The 22,631-nt window shown below is 19.3% G+C and overlaps 1 protein-coding gene across 1 annotated transcript; it reads left to right on the top strand.

The window, feature by feature from the left end:
- Positions 1-14,505: 14,505 nt before the first annotated feature.
- On the top strand, positions 14,506-22,079 carry Coq6 (ubiquinone biosynthesis protein COQ6, mitochondrial). The gene is made up of 9 exons (XM_011507022.1): positions 14,506-14,573; positions 14,659-14,856; positions 14,946-15,136; positions 16,177-16,416; positions 18,945-19,052; positions 19,871-19,930; positions 20,311-20,621; positions 21,281-21,563; positions 21,974-22,079. Exons 1-9 carry the CDS (start codon positions 14,540-14,542, stop codon positions 22,013-22,015), a joined length of 1,467 nt encoding a protein of 488 aa, XP_011505324.1. The 5' UTR covers positions 14,506-14,539; the 3' UTR covers positions 22,016-22,079.
- Positions 22,080-22,631: the final 552 nt, after the last annotated feature.

Raw genomic sequence — 22,631 nt, 5'->3', positions numbered from 1 at the left:
GAATATGCCAATAGAAAAATACAGGCGTTATTTTTTAATATTCATATTGTATTAAAATGATATTTAATTGATTCAAGCTTGAATCATTGTTGATCGTACTTTTCAATTAATTTATAACAAGATTGTTATTGTGTTATGTAACTATTATTTTTAATTCCTTTTTAAAAGAAATGTAAATATGTAGATATAGGTCAGCAACTTCGAAATAATGTGAAATATATCTACTCTAGTATTATTTATTAAATAATATTTTACACATAATCATCAATCTTTCGTATGTCATGTTTGTTTTTTACTATATTAAAGTATTTATGTATTTAATTTATTAATGCCATTATTAACATGTATATTAGATTTGATATATTTACAATATAACAGACGAAAAATGTAAGTGGTGAAGACATTTTATGGAACATATATTACAATACATTTATTATCAAATTTATATTATATATTACTGCCATATCTCAAATGAAAATTATAGTTTAAGAAGCTTCAAGATACGTATTTTAATGACAAGTGCATATCTTATTCAACATTTAATATTTTTTTCGACAAAAAGATTAATATTTGAAAATATGCTATATTCTGGAAATAATTTAACAATGATTTTTCTATTCTGCCAGTAGATGTTATAATATTTTTATTATTGAATAAAATTTAATTGACATATTATAGTTATAAATCTATAGGCCAACAAAAATACAGTTTTTTCTGTATGTAATTATTTATGAATTTCTTTTAAAACAATGAATACCTATGGTAATCTAACTCACAAAAAAGAAAATATTTCTATATCTTTTACTGAACATGCGATTAACATTTAATATGAATAAAAGATTACATATACGTATGATCAGATAAAATATAATGATACATTAATTATTAATTCTACTGATTCACTCTAAAGTATTATATTGTTCTAACATGTTTTCAAGATACAATAAAGAATAAGGAATTATATTAAAATTTTATTAGATATTTGTTGCGCGAATTTAAAGTGGATTTGTATAATTAAATATAAATATTCAATATCTTTATTTTTAAAGTAAAAAATTTGTAGTTTGATCATATTCTAATTTTATTATAAAAATAAGTAATTAATGTATTCAATTTTAATTTATTATTTTATAATATTTAGGCTTAACGGAAAATCTTTCTAATACAGCTTTATAAGTTACTTATGATGTAATATTGATACAGATTATATTATTCTATTATTTAAATATGAACGAACAACATTTAAAGAGTAGATAAAAATAAATATTAAAATTCTCATGATGAAAAGTTGAGATATTTTAGTATTGATTCACGAAACGTAAAAGTATGTGCAGAAATTAATATTTAACACAATAGTAATCGCGCATTAATGAATGATAATAAGAAAAAAGGTTACATAGGAAACCTTTGCTTCAGCTTAAATAGTTGTCACTTAAAGATTTATTATTAAATCTTTACAATATTGTTACAGTATTGTTATTATTACGTAGGTTATGAAAAAAGAATTCATTGGTAGCAAAATAAATTACTAAGTTAGAAGCAACTTAATACATACTAATATTTATAACTTTGTAAGTCGAATGCTTTTTTGTCAAAAATTGAAAATTAAAATTTTTTTTTATATATTTTTTTAATAGCTTAGTTTTTTAATAGCTTTATTAATAGCTTGATGCTAAACCAATACTATATTTTTTCAAAACGCATATATTTATAAAAATATTTGCTTTCTTTTTTTCATAAAGTTTTTAAGTATTACTTTAATAACACAATTAAACGAGAAGATAATCGTAAAATGCAATCATATCAAAAGTTTTCTTATTAAAAATATTATTCAACATAACAATTTTATTAAGTCTTAAATTTAATATTATAGAATAACTATAACTTAATTGTATTATGTACAATATTTTATTTTTAAATATCTTTATAATGAATCATATCATTTCATTCGTTATAAAATTTATGAATATTTATATAGCCAATCGGATGAACGTAAAACCCTCGCACAATCACCATTTACTTACAAACTTATCACTATTATAATGCTAGATATAAGTAAAATCATATTGATAATATTGTGGATTTTATTACCAAACTCCAATTTTAAATTAATTATACTAACTATGATTAACTATTTTATATTAAAAATTATATATAAAATATTAAAATAATATATTTACTGCTAATTTTTTAACGGGCGCATTCAATGCAGAGTAATTACGACAATGATGTTATTTTTCATATTAATTGGTTATCAAATTGAAAATTATATAAAAACTTTTATTAATATTACCTCTTATATTATCAAAATCAGCTTACTAATTTAAAAAATGTAATTTTCTTATTATCAATAATATAGTAGTACCAAATATTAAATAAAATTGACATAATTTAATTTTAACAGTATAATAAACATTTAATTATAAATTAAAGTTTTTGATATTTTTTCAATTAAATAATAAAAGAATTGTACTTATAACATTTGAATAGGTAACTATTGATTGTTACCTTAAATGTAAAATAGATTTAAGTTTAGATCTTTATTTGATTTAGATAAACCTCTTAAGAATTTCAAACAACATAATATTATTTTAAAAATATATAGTTTTTGAAGTAATTATATTAAACTAAAATTATTAAAATATCTATTTGTTTTTATTCTTTCAAACTCTTTTATAATTTATTATGGATTCTTATTGAACTAGTCAATAATAAATTAGAGAGACATAACATAGTGTAGATAACGTTGTGTAAAATTAAAAAATAAATACAACAGAACTTGAATAAAATTATAATCTTTACTCATTCTCTAATTCTATAACCACAAATTATTTTTCTATTATTTAAATAAAAAACACCTAAATATATACTTTTTTATTTTATATAGATTAAAATATTTGCAAATTTTTATATAAAAATATATTCTTGTGCGCAATATTATGAAAAATAAATAATATATATTTAAAATATTCGATATGTTCACTTATAATGTATCATAATTCATGATACAAATATTTCTATGAAATAAAATGTTTAAAATGAACATAAATAAAAGATTATGTTAATGATCATTAATAATAATTATTGAATATATAAATACATCTGCAACAGATTATATTTAAAAATATTACAATAAATGTATGAAGAATACAAAATTAATAAAAAGACAAATCTCAAGGAAGTTTTTTAACTTTTCTATGAATTTTTAAATATTTTATGATACACATATACAAACAAAATCTGAAAATAAGGTACCTGTACGGTACAGATAATATTTATTATTAAGCTTTTATACCATCTATGCCTTTAATTTAATTATAACAATTAAAGCTTGATTCATTTTACAATTATTAAAAATATTAATAATTTATTATTCTATTAAATTTATCGTCTTAATAGTAGGGTATTTAGATATTTTTTAAATATGTTATCTATTGTAATCAACACCTTCTTATAAATTAATTTTTAAATTTTTTACTTTCTTTCATTATTGTAAATGTAAAATAAATTTAAATCTAAATTAAAACTAGGGCATGATTTATTTTAAACATTTAAATATATATTTTTTATTACGAAACAGACAATGATAATTAAAACGTTTCTTGTGAATTATCGTAAAAAAATTCAAGTAATAATTATAAATTTATAGGTTCATAAATTTTTGTCATAAACTATGGCTAGAGAATTTTGCTAAATATCAACATTTTTTGCTTATTAAAATATAATTTATATTAATTTATGACACATTTTATTGAAAAATCAAATCAACATTATCAAAAATTTCTTCAATTAGTAATACTTTAGTCTTTCTTATTATTTATAAATATAATTAGATGACTCTTAAATTTTTAAACGCTTTAATTACTTATGAAATTACAAAAATATTTTATATACTTGAAATGGTAAATTTATATTAGTTTAATTAATGAAACATTAAAATTAAAATGTAATTAAAATGATCATATATAATCAGCTTATATTGAATTATAAAATGCACCTGAATACTAATACGATTTCATTCAAACTGATATAAAAATAAATGAAAATGAATATTATTTACAATTTATTTGTATATGGTATTATTATATAAATTTAATAGTTAATATTTAAAACAGTTTAATATATTAATTAAATAATAGAACAAAAAGTGCTATTTTTAAAATTACAAAAGCTTTTGCTTATTTTTAATTTTATTACCTAAAATTAATTTTATAATGTTAATTTTTACAATAAATTTAAATATTATGGAAACATTACTATTGAATTATTATTAAATATTAAAGAATATTATTGTTAAAGAAGAAAATATCAATTTAAATGATAGAACTAAAACGATATATTATTTTAACCTATCGCATATATATATATATATAGATATAAATATAAATAAATAATAAATACTTTGTGTACAATAAAAGTATTATAATAAAGAAATCATAGAAAATTATTTCAAATTAAATTTATGTTTAGTATAATATTTACTTATTTCGTATATTTCATTAAAAAAAATTTTTATATCTTCAGTATCTAAATTTCACATTTCATACTGAACATATTCATATCCAACCTATATTTTTTCAATAACGTCCTACTATCCAGTTTTACAGCATTTTCGTAAAAGCTTTGCTTTTAAATATATATATGCATATATAACTTTATCATTCTAAAAATAAATTGATACATAAAGTAATTCTGTCTAAAAATATATATTTTTAAAAAATTGAAACATTTAAAATATAGGAATAAAGTAATTGTACAAAAATTTGAAATTACTCAAACATATAACTTAATAAGCACAATGTATTTTTAATTCTTAATTTATAAAAATTTTTGTAATGAATAATAGATATAAATTATAAATATATTATAAATAATTTTTACGATTCAATTAGTACGTATAAATTGTTTTAAATTTAATTACTAATAAATAAATAATTAAAATTTCAGTACCCTTCGAACACTGCTTGAAAAATATAAGATCAGCTTGATGATAATATAATTATTCTTAATACAATGAAAATTAAATTAACACAATGATAACATAATTTCATGGAAATATATGTCAGTAGTTATTTTAACAGTTAATTTTTTTATTTTAAGTTTTAAGTATTCAGATTCTTATATTAATAATGGATAATAAAATACATATTTCATGTACACATATTTCAATTGCAATAATTATAATAATAAATTATAACATTCAATTTTTTTTGATTTAATTAAAATAATCTACTGTAATTAAAATAAATAAAAATCTAAGGCAAAAATCATTATTTATATAAATATATAATATAATGTATACAATTAGTTTCTGAATGAATTAGTTGATAATTATTGTTATTACGTCAAATTCATCTTTTATTCATAATAAAAATAATTGATTTACCTTTCTTATTAATAATATATTTATATAGCAGAAAAATAAATAACAAATAATTTTTATATTTTCAATTACGTAGCATCAAAAGTAAATTTACAAATCAATTTAGTGTAAACAATTACAAATTATAGTGTAAATAGCTATAGATTGCAAGACAATACATAGACACTTAGAATGTCTATTGTAAATTATTTATCTTATACATTTCCCTTTGAATAAAAAAATGAATTATTTTTCAAGAACGTAAATTGTTTTATCATAACATAGTAAAAATAATGTTTGATTAAAAGAATTTAAATGATGAGTGGTTAAAAAATATTGAAATTAGAAAAGATTATATTTACTCTTATATGAAAAATTAAATATATAAAGCCAATTAAAATAAAACTTAATTGTCTTAAATTCATAAAAAAATTTTCAAAGATAAAAACTTCTTTTAAAAATTAACTATGGTCCAATATTTTAATTAACGCATGAAAAATAACTTTTTAAAAAAAAATTAAAAAAATTTTTTACAAACTTTCATTTAAAAACATATATAACTCAGCAAATATTAAAAATATTACTAGTAAATAAAATGTCTAGAATATTATATATTTATATTTAAATAAGTTTAATTCATGCTAAACGTGAGATAAATAATTTAGAAATATGTATGTAATGATATAAATGTAATTAAAAATATATTTTTTCAATTTTTCATGTACACATTAATTTATTTTATCAAAATATTTTTTTATAAACTATAAAAAATTATTTTACTGATATTTTGATTTTATAAAATATTAATATTCTCTTATTTATATTTGAAGTATAGATATGTAATACATTCTAAATAAAATAATATAATTAAAAAATTAAATTATGCATTTAATCAATATTAATTGTAGTATTTTTAGAAAAAATTAAAGATACGCATATGATACGCAATTCTAATTTATTTTAAGTTAACATGCAACTATTTTAATAGTACTATTTTTTAATATATTTTAATAAACTTATAAAAAGGCCTTAAATAAATTAATAAATAAAAAATAAATATTATGTTAAAATAATAAATTTTATTTTACACCATTAATACTTGTTAAGAAATACAAGGAACTACTAATAGAAAAAAATTTTTAATAATTTAGATTTCAACACTCATTAATTTTATATTATATAAAAATATATTATTTTCATACAATAGATACAATAAGCGGAAATAATTCTTGAATATTTACACAGCATATATATATATATATATATATATATATATATACCATTTCGAAAAATTATCCTATGAACATCGAATAACTAGTTTTAACCGATTATTCGTACTATTACAAAATAAATAATTTGCTACTGAAACATTGAGAAGACTACTACTAATGAAAAGATAATTTTACATTAATAATGTTACACGAACTTTATATTATAATAATATTTTATTATATAAATTTTATATTAGAATAACAAACTTTATATTATATTAACATTAAAAAGATTGATAAAATAAACAAATCAAGTATTTTTGTGATTGTAATGCTCTTTAAGAATCAATTTTTTTTTTAATTCGAGCATACATTGAATGCCTATATTGTAAGGAAAGTAAATAAGTTTCAATTTAATAGAATTAATACTAAATAGATTTTTTTAAAATACAGAATGAGCATCTACATAAATAACAATGTATTATAAATATAAATAAAAAAATTTTACTGCTTGTTAAACAATATCGTTATATTTTAATAAATCTTTTTTATTATATTTTGCTCGAACATGGAAATTATTTATTATGAAAAGAATTATAGTATATAATAACATTATATATTCTAAAATCAAGTACTGTTGTACAAATTTAATTATAGTTTTTTATTTTTCATAAGATAATATTTTTAATTCTTGTTTGTTAACGTCCTTCTAACTTTTTAATATTGTCTTATAAATCTTATATTTCAAATTTGTTTAATATCAATCTGTAAGAATTACATTGCTATTAAATAAAAATTCACTTGAGAACATTTTTTATTTATTTAGAAATGGTTATTATTTTTTAAGTTTTACTACTTTTCGTTAAATTCGATCTAAATCATTACAAAATAAATAACCTTTTCATGTTTTTATTATATAATATATAATTAAATTATAAATAATCTAGAATTTGTATAATTATTAAAATTTATAATTTTTAATTACCTTTATATTTTATAATGAATGAAACTTCAAATATTCAGTGGACAATCAGAAGTAGCAAAATAATAAATTGCAAAATTTAATTTGTTTGAATTATTATTATTTTAAACATTGATATTTAATAAGTATTATTTAAATATGTTTTATAAATATTATTATTTATAAAATAAACTTTCAAATTAATGATAATAAAAATGTAATAAATGGCGAAGAAGTAATAAATAGACTGTAAGTATTTTTATATACAGGTAAACTAAAGTTATGCATTATGAATGCGTATATATAAATTTTCAAAATAATAATTCACAATTTTTAATAATGATTTATTCAGTGTGTTATTATTATATTTTTTATAATGAATATATAAGTTATATGTAAAATATACGTTTATAAATGTAAAATTAGAAAATTTATATTATTCCACAAACAATGGCAAGTCAACTATATAAATATATTCACTGTATATGCAAATATTCTTAAAAGTACTATGTCGGTAGTCATAATGTTAATATTATTGTTATAATGAGGTAAAATTATAATATAATAATTATTTTCATAAATATTTTATACGTGGTTAAGAGGACAAACGTCAAAATTTAAATAATGCATGAATATGAAAATGAAGTTGCAAGATAACTTAATACTGTGCAATACATGTACATCAGTTGAATATCTGTATATATTCATTTTTACATTATCAAAGTAAAAAATCTTAAATATATATAGATTTGTCCCTGAATTTTAATTCCACGTTAAGATTACACTCTCATCATATCCTTTCAAGAATAAAATCTAGTTCCCTATTAGTCACATTAAAACTTGAATATTTTATAATACTTTAATATTTTTTAAATGTACGATAGAATTACAAATATTATACAAACAAAAATAATTATTGGTATCAGAAAAAATTCATATTATTCAGTGATATAATGCTATTGCAAACATACATATTATTAATATGAGATGGTTTTTCAGGTACATAAAAATTTGATATTTTAATAGTACTATAAATGCTTTATTTTCTGTCTCAAAATTTTTACATAAGCTTTCAAACTATTTCATCAGTATAAACAAAAATATTGGAAAATTTCTTGTAAATACATTCACTGTATTTTCATATTTTAAAATAAAAAATAATTTTAATAAATAATATGTAAAATCAGTATATTACCATACCGTGAATGCATTTGATTTTTAAAAATCTATCCAGAACGAAAAAAAAGATACAAAAATACAAAATAGCTAAATACTAAAATCAAAATTTGTGAAATTTGTGTAGAAGTTTCTTGTAATTAATTATGTCATTATGATTAAATATAAAACCATGTATAAATTCATATATAAATAATTTTTAATTGTAAGTGTATGGTTGTATTTTATGAGACAAAAATAAAAAATTCAAATAGCCAACAAGTTAAACACAATAATTAAAACATTCTTTCTAAATAGTAGAATATTATTCTTTAATAATAGTAGAAATAACTTTTCTTTATGTGTGAAGAAAAATTTATTATTTGAATATTAATGAGATAATTTTAGAATAATTTTTTATGAGAAATGTGTTTTCTAACATTTTTATAAAATAAAAAAACTTTTAACTTGTATGTTATTTGTTAGTAACAATTTAATTTTTAAGTCTTTATATTTATAATTTTGCTCAAAATTTTATAATTAATTGAGGTTGCAATAATCATTAAAATATTTTGGAAAATGTATAAGTAAATTATAGTCAATTTTTATTTCAATGTAAAATAATTACTAAACGTTAATTATAATAAAAACTATTATTTAAATTTTATATTTCAAAAATAAATAACGAATATAAATTGTTGTGAAAACAATATAATAAATTATTTAAAATTTTATAATATTAATTTAATGAAAGCAGAAATACATATAAGTATGATAAATAGAATAAAAACTGCAAGTTTGAAAATAATTAAGATTATTTCTGAATGAATGTATTCATGTTAAACAATACTGGTATTTAATCTTTTTTATTTATTATATTTGCATATTTTGTAGATATGTAAACAAACATGTTATCCAAATACCAATGAAATAATAGAAATATGTTGGATAAAATAAAATTGATCAAAAAGAATAATAATAATTTATGCATATGTATATGCAAGTATGTGAGTATGTAAATAAATAATAAAAGATAAGATAAGGTGGAGTTATGAATAAATGAATGTAAATAAATAAAATGTGTAATTGTATCAACGTGTTAATAGTGTACTGTGAAATGATATAACAACGGATCACCTACATTGCGCAAGGTCATATTGTAATTTAGAAATTAATTTAAGAATTATATAATAAATATTAAAGATATATAAAGAAAATACTATTAAATAAACATTTTGATCAGTGATTATTTTGAATATTAAATAATGAGAGTAAGAAACTGAGAATGAAAGAGATAAAGCGTGAGAGAGAGAGAGAGATGAAAGATTAAAGATTTGTTGCGAATTAATATACATTTAATGTTATGAAAATGAGATTAACTTGTGATTTCAACTATGAATTACTCACAAAGAACTATAAAATTATACATATTTTCTCGTAAAATGTAATAAACACGTAAACTATAAGATTTACAATGCTTTTAACTAATTCTAATTCCGTTCAAAGTTTTAATCCTTGAACTTTTGAACTTTGTATATTAAAAATTAAAGTATACAATAGTTAATAATTAAATTATAGAAACTCCGAATCATACTAGAACATATCAAATTGACCAAGAATTTTGAATCTTGCTCATTATATTAATGGATACCTTATCCACTCATTCTGTATAATATACTTATCTAAGTATGTTATTTTGAAAACCCTATTAGCCTTAAAATATTATAGAAATTAATATTTGTATTTAATTACAATCTAACTTAGTTTATAATATATAGTTCACATAATTTAATATATTTTTTTTTCAATATGAATAATATTGCTTGAAAATAAATAGTTTTACGTTAAACGTATTGATTCTTCAATATGAGATAAGAATGAATCCGGTGATTAAACGATTTTTCTGTGTAGTCCAGAAATTTATATAAGTAAGCACGTGTTTACTCATATATATTTTCAATCTTAATGTTTAATTTTACTTTTATATTTATAATCACGATATTATTAGTAATAATTATTTAGTTATAATTTTACTTTGATAAACGTACGTATTGTTAAACGTATTTTTAACAGTAATTAATACACTTAAAAAATCAGAATGGAAATTAAAGCGGAGGTATATTAAAGGTAATTCTAAAAGTACAAAAATAAATCCATTTTTAAATTATAAAGCAATTGAATTGATAACTATTTTTATTACTTGAAAATTGGTTATTTGTAACATTTATATGTACACGCACGCGCGCGCGCGCGTATATTTTAATCATTAGGTAAAATTACTAAATCAATATTAATACAAAGTCATTCATCAAAACTAGATGCTAAATAAATAAGAAAATAAAAAATATATAATAATTTTTAATGTTTCTAGAGATAATTTGTATAAAAACCTCATTTTCATGTTTGCTTTTAGTGTAATTATGATGATAGATTATTACTAAGGTATTAGTACGAGTATGAAAATAATTAGGCTTCTACTAAAAATTTCATATTACCTAGTATTTCACTTTATGTTAAATGACATCCAAACTATCAATTGAACTATAAATATATAAGAAATATCTATTTGCAGTCTATTTAGTGGCAGCATTTTTTCAACTTTGTTACGATAAAGATATATTTTAAAATTCAATCGATAAATTTAATAATTCATAATTTATATAATTTAAACAATAAACAAATTTAAAGTATAGATTACTACTGTCGTATAGTGTCTGGTTGTATTGCGTAAACTTCAGTTTACAATAAAACTAACAACTTTTTAAAGTAATAGTATATCTTTACCTCAAATTGGATTATATATGTAACATGAAATTATCATAAAAAATGTAAAAAAAAATGCAAGTATCTATATAAATTTCAAATTCTTAAATTCAATTTAGTCAAGTATTAAACAATTTATAGGCATTTATTATTATACATAAACGATGAAAAATTGAATAATAATATTTAAGAATATAGACTACAAAAAAAATTAATATTTCATTATTTTATACGGGTACAGACAAGTTTTTCAATTTTTCTATATATATTTCTGTATATATTTCTATATATATTCTATATATATATATATATATATATATATATAATAATAAGAATAATTTTATATTAATTAATAAAGACTTACCAATTAACAGCAGCTAACATATATAATAAATTTATTACGTCGCTGTAAACATTTATGCATTGTAAACTCATTATTATATATTATTAATTATAAGTACAATCAAAGAATTAAAATTTAAAATATGTACAGTCATTAATCATACATGTTTTCATGAAAAATGAAAAAAGGTATCTTCAACTTAAAAACAAGTTTAGAATTACTGATATACAAATTTTATTTAATGTTTATTATTTCTGAGATTTGTATAGTTCATTAATTCATTATTATTAATAAAGTAAAAAAAATAAAACACGTAACACGTTCGTTTAAATATATTCATTCGCAGCACATTCATATGTACATTGTGAAAAAGAGGAGGGCGAATAAGAGGTGGGTGAGAGAGAGTGAGAGAAAGATAATATTTTTTCCATTTATAAAAATGTCATTCTAAGTTCCAATAGTGAAGCTTATAAAACCAATTAAAATACAATATATAATATTTATGTTTGACTTAATATCGAAACCAATTAAAAGTATAGTTTTTATATATTATCAACTAAAATTTTCAACTTTAGAAATGCCATAAATATAAAATAAATAAAAATATGTTACATCAAACAAAATTATTCTAGTATTTACATACATTTTAAAATTATTAAAAAAAAATTTTATGCCATAAAATATTTTCCACGATGTAAATTTAAAAATTATGATTGAATTAATTTTGCCTAAAGTTATTTAAATTTTAATAAAAGAATATTTAAATAGAACAAAGAAGAAAACATCTTACGTGAAAAATTATATTTGCAAAATATCCTTAGAGATTTTGATTTCTAACGAACGTTAGTGAATCATAATAGTAAGATACTGAATTCCTAGAATATTTTTTAGTGTAAATTAATGTAAATATTGTTAACTATTTTAACTGTATCACATCAATTCAGTTTTATTTGATACTCTTATAATTATTATTTTTAACTCAGTGTGTTTAAATACAATTACTTATTCTTAACCATAATTTGCTTAATTTTATTAATATTTAAACAACAAAATTTTAAAGGATTCAAAATTAAGAGTTGCAACATTGAACGTCTTTAATTATTCTTTAGTTGTAATATAACATTTATATTTGTAACAACAAAGAACTTATAAAATTATAGTTACAAACTAAAAATTAATTATCAATAATCTAGTATTTTAAAGTTGCTTCGGGCAAGTTTTCTACTTAATTTGTACTTCAGGTTCAATGTACTCTAAAGTTTCTACACAGTGTAATATTGCAACTTTTAATTTTTTTTTTACTTTGCGAAATAAAACTAATTTGTTTATTTCCATCGGCTTAGTCGAATGTAAATTACTTATTAAATTTACCTTTCTTCTTCTGTTGCAAAGCAAAACTTTGTTTGACTCGCTAAGAATAGTATTTTAAATCAAGAAAGTAATGAAATTTTATAATGATAATTTTATATAAATTTTATATAAATGTTCGTATTGATTTTTTCTAGATTTTTATTATTTCATTTAATTATTTACTAACGATCATCCTCAGTAATACATAATATATTTAACATTTGCTTCTACTCTTAAAAAACATTACAGAAGCAACTAAAATAGGTGGCCGCAGAAAATATAAATAACTTACTTATTTTGTATGTCTCAACGGCATACTTTCCACGAAGGTCACAATCATTATCGTTTTTATCAGACCTATAGACATAAATGGCTTAAAAACATAATTAAGTTTTATAAGCACTATATTCTTTTTAGTACCAGAGATTATTTATCAAATTAGTGTAAGATAAACGAAAAGGCAGCAAAGCCAATCCATCAGTTTGAAGCCTATTCATATATTTGCTATACTCACACCACCGATTTGTCATGTATTGGAATCAAACGTGTAAAGTAAATATGCCTATCGTGATTAACATTCAACGATTCAAGAAGTATATTATGAAATATAGAAGTTTTAAATTATAAAGTTAAATCGATGCTGAATATAAAACAACTGATTGAGTGTAATAGTATCACGTGTGTTGTTTCTTTAAATAATAGAAAGTCATGTATTCGCGCATACATAATAATACACGTTCTAAATCAATAATAAAGCAACTAAACAAAAATTCATCTGACCGAATTTCAACAAAGATACCAACTCAGAGGTGGGTACTGAATGTAAGGCGTGTTAAAGAGCAGAAGAATTATTACAGCGATACAGCTATCCGTTGCAGAATTTTATACCTTCATACAAATGTTAGCAGCGGCGCTAATATAAACAGCAATTAATCTAATAACTTTTTTTAACCATCTACAAATATGAACACCCAGGCGCGAAATCAAAATCAAACTTCATATTTCTTACTCATCCAAGCATAATTAACGTCCGATGCTTTCTAAATTATAAACATAAAATGTATTAAAATCTTGCGCACGCGTATAGCAAGTATGAACTCCAAACCTAAACTCTTTCATCTAAAATATGTGGTAAAACATATCGTAAATTACCGAGCTGTAATTTACGAAAGTATAATTTTTTATTCAAGTAGATTTATCAACCTTTAGTTGTATTTAAAAAATATTATAAATTAAGAAAATAAATGTATTATAAATATTTTGTAAATAATGCTTAATTATATTGTGATTTATGCAATATATAGCATTTTGAAAAAACAATATATAAAATTTTTAACAATTTCATTTAGTTAAAAAATAACATTGATTTACCTGATAATAATATTTGTTTATTTATGAACTATTTACACATCTCTATAAATGTTATTGGTATGAAACTATTTCTTAATTTTTTAATATTATTCACCCATTCTTTGAATAATTTTTTTAATCATTTGATGAAATAAAATGAAAGTAATGGCTGCTATTTATACGAAGTATTCATTACCTAACAATACTTTATCGTTTATAACAAAAGCATACAAAAATACTATTTTTTTTGGACCTAACCATATAGTAAGAAATATTTTCAATCAAAAGACAAATAATGAGGCCTTTGATATTATTGTTGTTGGAGGTGGTATGGTTGGAACAACATTAGCATGTGCTTTAGGTTAGTATTATAAAAAAATTTATTTTGATTTCATAAATATGATTGTGTCAAATGTAATAGTAAAATATTAATATAGTTTATGTTTCTAGCAAATAATAAATGTTTACAGTCAAAAAAGATTCTTTTACTCGAAGCTGGTAATAAGCAAAAATATGTTTCAAATGATCAGTATTCAAATAGAGTAGTTGCTTTAAATAAATATTCAAAGTTACTATTATCAAATATTGGGGCATGGAAACATATACAATCTCATAGGTTCACTCCAATTGTTAAAATGCAGGTAATATTCAGTGTATACATTTATATTTATTATATGTGCATATACAATACAATCAAATATATACAATCAAATTTGTTTAATATTGGTAATATTGGTAAGATTTTTCTATTATAAAATTAAAAAAAATAACTTAATATTTTATCATAATTATTTTCACATTTTATTATGACATATCTTTTAACAGTATATCATAATAACTATAACATTTTTATTGAAATGAATATTATATTTTGCAATATATAAATAAATTATTGGAAATATATATTACAAATTAAGTGATTTTTGTTATTGGTAAAAATTAAAAAGATTGTTTTATAGGTTTTTATTAAGATGAAGTCAAGAATATAATATAATTGTATAATTAAATGTCAATTAAATATATTTCTTCTGAACATATTTATTGTAGACAATTATTAATAATAATTTAATATTTCTGTTTGTAAAATATAATTTCAAAAGCAAATTTTTAAATTAATTATACATTTAAGCATTTTAAGCACAAGAAATTGAAAACATGAGGTTTTTAATTTATTAATTATTAAACATAATAGGTATTTGCTGTTATAACTGAATAAAAATTTTACCATATCTGTCATTTATTCCTGTTTAATAAGAGAAATATATATATATCAAAAGTATGATAGTTGGTTATTTAAACTCGAGTTTAAAAGTAATTTACAATTTGAATATTTTTTAAATAAAAATTACTAAAAAAAATGCATCTATATTAAAATAATTAAAATTTCATAAAGAAAAATCGCACTTTCAATTTCTAAAGAAAGTTTCGATTATTTTAAATTATATTTAGAATGTTTCTCGGGTGATGTGTTTCAAGGCATCTAAATAATTATTTTTGAGATAATTATAATTAACCGTTATTTATGTTAAGCATACACAGTTAAAAATAAGTTATTGACAGTTATTAAACAGGGAAGTATTTTTCAAAAGTTTTGTTTATTTTTAATCAAATGATCTTTCATCTATTTAATATTTATAATTTAATATAAATATATATTATTCATAATAAATATATTTTATAGATATGGGATGCTTATTCAGATGCAATGTTAACATTTAATGATGATTACTTATCACAAGCGTTGGCGTATATTGTTGAAAATGATTTACTATTGCATGCAGTTCATACTCAGTTATCAAAAAAAAAGTCAGTAACAATAATTAATAATGCAAAAGTTGAGCATATTAATTTATCAAATAACATTGGAATTGACTCAAATATTCTTCTAAAAAGTGGGGAGAATTTTAAAGCTAAATTATTGGTTAGTATTTATGTATTTTCTTTAAAGTTATACTTAAAAAATTTTTTATTAACTTAGTATATTTAAGTTATTAATATAGTAAACGTTTATGCTGTACTGATGATGATGCTTTAATTAAATCATTATAATAATTGCTAAATTTGTTTATATTGAAGTAGAGTCTATTGGTTGATAATAATTAACACTTTTAATGATAGTGCATCTAATGTGGAATCATTAATTTTCAAAATACACCCAATTCTGTTCTTACTAATTTGTCAAGATCAAATACTAATAAAGTTTTAGTACACTGACTACTTTATATTAGATTTAATAAAAGAACAACACATAATGTCAACAAAAATTTTTAACATATATAGAATTTTAGCATATTATGTTTTGTCATAAAAAATTATGTTTAAATACAAATTCAATTGAATTCATTTAAATTCTAATTCAACGATAATTGAAAATCACTTGATATAATATTTATAGTTATTATGTAAAACATTGAATTCACACCCAAATTCTAAAATAATAACAACTTTAAAAAGTTGATTGTAAGATGTATTTGTGTAGTCAATGTAAATTTCAAATATTAAAAATCTTTCAATAGCTACTATTATTTCAATTTGGACAATAAAAACTTCAATATCAACAATATGATGCTACCAATTAGAACTGGTTTAAAGAAAACCAGACTAGATACTATTATAACACTATGCAAAAACATTTTTCTTAGATTTAACACAAATAGAAAAAAATATTTTTAAGCAAATATTAGAAGAATATTCAAAAATATTTTAAAGGAAAGAATTTTTTTTTATAATAAAACATTTTTATTACTTTATATAATAAATTACACGAATTTGTCTAAATCTGGGACTTATTTATATAAACTTTCATATTTAAAAAGTTTTAACATATTTATTTTAATATATTCATTACATTATTAGTTTAAACAATGTAATGAAACAAGCTTTTTCTCCGAACTTAAACTACACAACTCAAAATATTAAAATAAAAATATTAATTATTTTAATTTACAATATACCTAATTATACTTTATGTAACACAATAAATGTAAAAAATAGATAGAAATTATCGATATTACGTTAAATTTGAATATATTTTTAATAGTAAGTTATTTATTTATAGAAAAATAAATATAAAAATTATAATATTGAATTTTTCAGAATATAAATTATGAAATAATTAAATATTCTTACCATAATTTTGTTTACAATAATTTTGTTTAATCATATACGATATTTGCATTAAATATAAAATATTTGCATTAAAGTTTACAAATTAAACTAAAATCAAAAAGAATAGATAAAGTAGAAACGTTTTAAAGTTAGTTATATAAAAATAAGAAATTCTAAATAAAATAATTTTCTTAAATGCTTAAATATAGATCATTTAAATAATTATAATAAAAAAAAAATTTATTACATTTTTTAGTTGTATGAATTATTTCAGAATGTATTAAGTCTATCATTTCATGATTTAATTTATAACCATTATTAATGATTTGTTCTAACCCACAAATCTATGATAATACATCTGATATATTTTGTATGATAAAATAATATGCTTTTTGTTTCATTGTTGTTCAATACGTATCGTATATTGAATTCTTTTTGAGAAAATCTTTTTATTATTTTACCAATTATATTAGTTTTAAAAGCCTATAACATAATATATTGTGTTTTAAATAATAAATACGTAAAATATTTTTAATAGCTAAATTTATACTTTTCAATAAAAATGACTATTTCTTATTAATTGAGAATTAATATATTTTAAATTCTTATTATGTTGAATTAACGAAATATAGCATAAAAATTTATCTAATTGTGCATTAAGTGTAATAATAAATTTAATTCAATTTCTTTTTAATTACTTTTTTAAAATGGTACAATTAAAAATTCTTATGTTTTAAATGTAAAATATATGGTATATTTTTGGATTTTCAGCATATTATAATATTGTTACGAAGTCACAAAAGATTAATGAATTTTTTCAGTTCATTTGAAAGAACATAAGGATCAAGAAGATAAATTAATAATAATTTAATTGAATATAATAAGCTAGCTAATAAAATCATTAATGGCAAGACATGGATTATTATTATTATTAATATAGATTTTCAAATAATGTTTATTTAATTTTAAAGAATTAGACAATTCTGTTGGATAAAATATTATCTTAAAAATATGATGTTTATTATCGTTAATATCAAGGCAAGATGCATATTTCTTATAAAATGTATGGCCAAAAAATAATATTGCACTCAAAATATAGGCATTAAACAATGAAAACAAATTATAGTTATTTCTGAACAATATTGGAATTTTTTCTTATATACTATTTTCCATATTTGCTTTTGTTTCATTACTTTATAAAATCTCGGAATTATTAATATTAATAATTAATTACTAATTATTAATATATTCAGATTAGAAATATTTATATATATAATCTAATATTTTCGTATTATAATTATTATAATTATTTTACTAAAAGTTTATAATTGATGAATTCAGATTGGTGCAGATGGACAAATGTCAAAGGTTCGAGATGCAATGGGTGTGAAATATGTTGATTGGGATTACGATCAAATGGGTATCGTTGCTACTGTCAAATTATGCGAAGTACGTATTGATGACATACGTCATATTTATCTAAACTAAAATATACGTATACTTCTCAAAATAAAATATTGAAGAAATGATGAAATAATATAAAATAACAAAATAAGAATAAAGGAAGTTTCTTTTCAGAGTTAATTGTATATTGCGTAAATACAAAATAAACATAAAAATGCAATAATTTATATTTGGATACTATCTATTGTAATAATTATTATTCTCGTCTGTATTAAAAATAACACAATTTATTATTTTTTCGATAATAATAATTTGTTCAAGTAATTTAAAATATTTAATAAAAATGTTATTTTTAAGAGTACAAATACTATTATGAATGAAAAAAAGGTAATAAAATAACCATATATTTCTATATATAATTTTCTTTATATAATTCATATTATATTTACTTAATTTTTAAACGAATCGAAAATGGTATAGGTTGTTATTGTTAAGCTATAAAATTAAAAATACCGTATAAAATCCTTTAGTAACATAAATCCAAATATAATGGCTTTTAATTTTTCTTTGTAAAATTATAAAAATTAATTTAAGGAATTTCTAATAAATACAATTAATTGTATTACATGCTAGATTTTATTATATGCTATTAAATAACATTTTTAATATTTTAATAATCATATTTTAATATTTTAAATTAAAAAAATTATTGTAATACTATTTCTATTAGAACTTGTCGAAATGTTAATAAAGTAATTATTGTAATAAAATAATTTGATTATTTTTAACACTGATTACTTTTTCTTTATATCATTATATTTTTCAAATTTTTATATTTTATAAAGTTTTTTTTTTTGTTTTAGACGATTGAAAATGTAGCATGGCAAAGATTTCTACCGAATGGTACTATCGCGTTGTTACCGGTAAGAGTAATTATATTATGATAAATTGTATAATATTCTCTCATTTTACATTAATTTCTCAAATGATTCAATATTTTTAAATAAAGTATTAATATTTAATACTCATTACATTTACAATTTATTACGAAAATATTTTAATTATTAATATTTACATTTTAATATAATTCAAATAAATTTTAAAACTTATATTAAAAATGATTGATAATGATATAATATCAAACAACTGTATTCTAAGTTATACAATGTTTTTCAAATAATTTATGTAAAGTTATATGGTTTAATAATTTTAAAGCATTCAATTTAAAGGTAATTTCAAAAAAGCAAATGTGTTGAATAATTTGATAAATATAAATTTTATTAAAACTAAACCTATTTTGCAGTTGACCAATTCATTATGCTCCCTAGTATGGTGCATTACTACAGAAGAGGCTAAAAGATTATTGCAAATTTCCGAAGAAGAATTTATTGATAATCTTAATGATGCTTTTTTGAAAGTATATCCAAAAGATGAGTTAGTTAAATGTGGAATGCAAGCTTTTAAAAAATTGTTTGAGAATTTTCAATTACCATCTGCAGTTTCAAGACAATTACAACCTTCAATTGCTGGTATTGTTGACGGATCGCGAGCTGCATTTCCATTAGGTTTTGGACATGCTTTGCATTACGTACAACCCGGTGTTGCTTTAGTAGGGTTAGTATAAATAATTACATAGATATAACAAAATAGTATTATTATTCTTATTGTATAAGATTTATCATATTAAATTAATATAAACTTTTTAATCTTTAAATATTAATAGATTTGTATTATGAATAAAATATAATATGTAATATGTTTAACAAAATTTTTAATTATGTATATTCAAACAATTACAGTTTCTAAATTTAAATAATTTGTTGTGGTATTTAGCTTAAATACTGTTTCTATTAAACAATAAAAATGTTAAAATCTTATAATTTCAAATTTACCTTAATTAAAAATCTATATTAATTTATACATGTATTTCATTTCAAAAATATAAATTGTATGACTTCATAAAAATATTGTATTTATTATTTTTAAATTTTTATATTAAATTAATCAACATATTTAATATATTTATTATTGATAAGTTTTCTAATACTACACAAATAACTTTATTTTCATTAAAATTTAGATAAAAATTCTTTTTATATTTTTCATAGATTTTCATAATATAGTTTTATGTCATTATTAATTATTCTTTAATTGTAATTATTTTATAATTCTGTTTAAATTACTACAAAAATTTGAATAGTTTCTTCATCCCTGATGAATATATTTCGTTAATTTATATCATACTTGAAACTATAATTACTATTATATTTCAGGGATGCAGCTCACAGAGTTAATCCTTTAGCTGGTCAAGGAGTTAATTTGGGATTTGGAGATGTTACAGTTTTAGTTGAAGTTCTTGCAAAGGCTGTTAATAATGGAGCATTAATAGGAGATACTACTTATTTGCATAATTATGAAAGTATAAGACTAAAGTATAATATTCCAACAATGTTAACTATTGATGCCCTACACAGATTATATAAAACAACTGCTAGTCCTATTATTCTTGCAAGAAGCTTAGGTTTACAGTTGACAAATATTGTGAAACCTTTGAAAGTAAGTTTATAAAAATTTAAGAGTTAAATTTTATCGGCCATTGAAAACAACAAATTCTTAATATTATTGAATATAAGTATAAATAAAGAATAAATAAAATTAAAAATTTTAAATGACCTCCTATATTAAAAATATTTTTCATTTTAAAAAGAAAGCTTATTTTTCTATTTGGGCAAAAAAATTTGAGATATATATATATATACGTGTGTATGTATATTATCGTATATCTAATGAATTTGCCCTGTCAATAAATAACCTGGCAATTGTAAACATGACAACGGTTGATTTATTTAGTGATTTCTAAGTTAAAACAAAAATGTTTATATTTAGATTTATAAAATTATCTTTTAAAATGTATTAATTTCAATTTTGTTATATTAAAGTCAGTTAATTTAAATTATTTTTTTCAGAATTTCTTAATAAAACATGCAGCAGGTACAGAAAATATTTAAAAGTGAAGAAAATGTATTTTAAATAATATGCTGCAAACATTTGTATATAGCATGGAATTTTAACCAAAATTATAAAATAGAAATTAACTATTTATGAAGTTTTGAAATAGTTGTATATAATTGTAAATTTAGTTTCCTTAAATTTAAATTATATTCTGTTTTCAGTAATTAATATCAATATGTACAATCGATTTTCATATTTGTATAATATTGTTTATTAAATTACAATTTAAATACTAATGTTTTGTATTAATTAATTAAATTTTAATAACAAATTAATTTTTATATATTTACTATTCAAATCCGGAAATATCCTAATTTAATTCATCCTAAATTAAATAGATACATCGAAGACTTTCTATTTATTTAGCATCTATTAAATATTTATGATTAAATGACAGCTTTCTGAAAAGTGATATTTCTAAAAAATCTAAAAACAAAAAGGTTTTTGTATATATGCTTTCAAAGAGATGCTAAATATAATAAAAACGTATAATAAAACATAAGAAATACATCACTAATGACTTTTCCATTTCCACTGGTTAATACAGTTTTATTTTTATATTTAAAAAATAATATGAAATACAATCGATGAATTATTTGCAAAATTACTAAA

The sequence above is a fragment of the Ceratosolen solmsi genome, unplaced genomic scaffold (genome assembly GCF_000503995.2).
Source record: "Ceratosolen solmsi marchali unplaced genomic scaffold, CerSol_1.0 scaffold6, whole genome shotgun sequence".
In the NCBI taxonomy this organism is placed as follows: domain Eukaryota; kingdom Metazoa; phylum Arthropoda; class Insecta; order Hymenoptera; family Agaonidae; genus Ceratosolen; species Ceratosolen solmsi.
The sequence above is the reverse complement of the archived record's forward strand: the minus strand, read 5'-3'. Positions and strand labels throughout refer to the sequence as shown.

Coding starts and splice junctions, on each gene's coding strand:
- Coq6 (XM_011507022.1), top strand. CDS start 14,540: ATGAACTATTTACACATCTCTATAAATGTTATTG. Junction 14,857..14,945: donor AACATTAGCATGTGCTTTAG/GTTAGTATTATA, acceptor TTATGTTTCTAG/CAAATAATAAATGTTTACAG. Junction 16,417..18,944: donor ATTTTAAAGCTAAATTATTG/GTTAGTATTTAT, acceptor TGATGAATTCAG/ATTGGTGCAGATGGACAAAT.